The sequence below is a fragment of the Lycium ferocissimum genome, chromosome 6 (assembly GCF_029784015.1).
Source record: "Lycium ferocissimum isolate CSIRO_LF1 chromosome 6, AGI_CSIRO_Lferr_CH_V1, whole genome shotgun sequence".
Classification (NCBI taxonomy): domain Eukaryota; kingdom Viridiplantae; phylum Streptophyta; class Magnoliopsida; order Solanales; family Solanaceae; genus Lycium; species Lycium ferocissimum.
This window is the reverse complement of record NC_081347.1, coordinates 54125598-54128925: the sequence shown is the minus strand read 5'-3', so window position 1 is coordinate 54128925 and position 3328 is coordinate 54125598. Positions and strand designations below refer to the sequence as shown.

At 32.7% G+C, this 3328-nt stretch overlaps 1 protein-coding gene across 1 annotated transcript; it reads left to right on the top strand.

The window, feature by feature from the left end:
* Positions 1-327: 327 nt before the first annotated feature.
* On the top strand, positions 328-2266 carry LOC132059820 (NAC domain-containing protein 2-like). Its single transcript, XM_059452600.1, has 3 exons — positions 328-780; positions 883-1163; positions 1687-2266. Exons 1-3 carry the CDS (start codon positions 612-614, stop codon positions 2080-2082), a joined length of 846 nt encoding a protein of 281 aa, XP_059308583.1. The 5' UTR covers positions 328-611; the 3' UTR covers positions 2083-2266.
* The last annotated feature ends 1062 nt before the right edge of the window (positions 2267-3328 follow it).

The window sequence follows — 3328 nt, the reverse complement described above, 5'->3', positions numbered from 1 at the left end:
GGGAGGCAATTTCTTGCAAGGAATTTTACTTATTTATTTTATATTTGGACTCAAAATTGGAAAAAGCTAGCCATTGAATGAAAGTTTGTTAAAGTAGCACAAACAAGAAAAAAATAAGAATAAGCCCCCCACCACCCCCAGCCCCCACCCCCACACCACACAAACCCTCTCATCGATGCTCATAGATATGTTATCCATTGGAGGAAGAAACTATATAGGAAATTAAAGTAATATACCTAACCTTGAAGTATATTGCAACACTCGTAATACGAGGAATGATAAGGCAAAAACAACCAATTATCGAACCCCATATATGATGTAATCAAATTAGCAACGAGACAAAAAACCCTCAAGAATAAATTGGCCAACCTTCTCCTTTCAAACATTTCAAACGCTCTCACTTCTCAATATTTTCCTCTTACATAGAATCAAATTCCCTCTCCCCTCCCTACACGAACCTCACTTTTCCATACCTTTCTTAGCTTACCAAAAAGAATTTGAAAAAACTTTATTTTTCATATTCAACACACTTCATACTATATAAAAATATTTGTCCCTTCTATTTTCTTTCCTTGACCATTTCTTTGAAAGTAATTTTTTTAAAAAAAAAAATGGTTGGCAAAAATAGCCCCGAGCACCTTCCTCCTGGATTTAGATTTCATCCTACTGATGAGGAGTTAATCATGTATTATCTTCGAAATCAAGCCAACTCGAAACCTTGTCCCGTTTCAATCATCCCTGAAGTTGATGTCTACAAGTTCGATCCCTGGGAATTGCCTGGTTAGTATAAATACTCTCTATCTAATCGCGTTTAATCCAAAGCATTATTAAATTTAAATTGATGGATCTTGAATTGATTTTCTTGAAATATTGATCATGCAGAGAAAGCTGAATTTGGAGAAAAGGAATGGTACTTCTTTACCCCTCGTGATAGGAAGTATCCAAATGGTGTTAGGCCAAATAGAGCAGCTGTATCAGGTTATTGGAAGGCTACTGGCACAGATAAAGCAATCTATAGTGGATCAAAATATGTTGGTATTAAAAAGGCACTTGTGTTTTATAAAGGAAGGCCCCCTAAGGGTATCAAGACTGATTGGATTATGCATGAATATCGATTGAGTGAATCGAGGTCTCAACCAACTAGGCCAAATGGCTCCATGAGGGTTAGATCACTTGAACTCTTAATATTGCTTTCTACGGCTATCCCGTCTTCATTTAGGTGACACTCTTTTTTAATCGGGTTTAAAAAGAATGACATATTTTTATACTCAGTAACAATTTAACTTTAAATATCTCGTTTTACCCTTAATGAGATAATTTCTAGCAACAAAGCTTTTTATGATTTATTTTAGATCACAAGTTTCAAAAGTCTTTATTTTTCTCTAAAATATTGTGCCCAGCTAAACTCGTTCACATAAATTGAGATAAGAGAATATAATTTAACTTATGTATGCTGAAAGTTGTAATCATTTCATACATTATCATATTATTTTAAAGGTAATTACAGATAACTATCCATATTAATAGATTATTAACCTGCAAAATATGACAAGCTAAGTAACCTGTAACTTTTTATGGCACGTAAAAATTTCGTTACACTAACCGTGAATATAAGTTGACTCTTTCTACTACTCGGGATTTTTTTCTTGAACAAATTAATGTTTACTTTTTCATGTGGTTTTTCAGTTGGATGATTGGGTACTTTGTAGAATTTATAAGAAGAAGAATTTGGGAAGAGCTATGGAGATGATGAAAGTTGAAGAAGACACACAACAGCCTGAAATAATGAGTACTGTTAATCCAGTTGAAGTTGTGGCTGCTAGTGGACAACAAACATTGAAACTGCCAAGGACTTGTTCACTATCCCATTTATTAGAAATGGATTATTTTGGGTCAATTTCACAACTATTTGATGACAATTCATACAATGGTGTAAGCCAAAATACATTAATGACCAATGTTAATGGACATGTGCCTCAAGCCATGGAGAAATTTCAGCTAGGGGAAGTGTCACACCAAAATAATCCTAATAGCTTCTTGAACCAGCCAATTTTTGTGAATCCAGCCTTCCAATTTCAGTGACAATAAATGAAGGCGGCAGAATATTTCAACAACAATTATTATTATTATGCCTCAATTCAAAACAAGTTGGGTCGCGGGCTACTAGTATCTCATCAACAATTGTAACATATGGATGTAATTTAAAGGTCAAGGGAAATATCTGATCTTGTGTGATTGGTACCATTTGCAAGCAATGTCCATACCCCCCCCCCCCCCCAAAAAAAAAAAAAAAAAAAAAAGGAGAAGAGATAAATCAAAGATTGTTGTATTATTATAGAATTTTATTTTCCAGAACGTGTTTGGCAATTAACGATATATATTGCTTCTGAAATTGTAATACTAATATTTTACAATGGTCTACCTTTCATTTCTATATGTAGCAAAGAAAATGTCAATTTGGTGGGTAGATGAGGCTTGAATGCTTGACTCTACTCTCCGAATTAACCTCATTCTTTACTTTTTTCTTCCTTTGAACTTTTAACTTTTAATTGATAATTGGTAGAAGAGGGAAGTACTTCATTAGACTACCTAATTCAAGATAAGTTTTGCAAACAGTTGTTGTTCATATGAAGCCAATGGTCTTTCAATGTAAATCCGTATTGAAATATTAACGAACTAATATAGATGAACCTTTGTTTGCTGGGATAAACTCCAGACAGAAGACGGATAATGACATCTTCAAACATAACAATTACTATAATAATAACGATAATAATTTAAAAATGGCAGTTAATCCTCAATCTCTTGTCGTATGCTCCCTCCGTCCTAATTTATGTGGCATCATTCGGATTTTTAAAGTCAAATATTTTAATTGACCTTGAATTTTAGACAAGGAAATTTTATGTTTTTTGAAATAAAATTTATATATTTGAAAACTAAGTAAATACTATATAACTCACAGTAATTGACAATTCATATATTTAGAAGGCATATCAAAAAATTATGGTATAAAAACAAAATTCGAGCGGTGTCACATAAATTAAAACGAAAGGAAAGTAATTGTTTCAAGAAGATGCGAGAAAGCAAGAAACTTATTTTTTCTTTCACCGGAAAAAAAAAAAAAAAAAGAGAGAAAAGAATATGGGTCTAGTCTACCCATCAATGAATTGGGACAAAAATTAAAAGAAACAAGGATTTAAACTTCAACAAGAGAAAATATTTGAGATAATCGATACTACGTTAATTGATGAAAATTGACAAGTAAATAATCGAAATGCACCATCCTTATCACAATAAAAAGTGTGCATGACAAAAGCATAAATGTGAA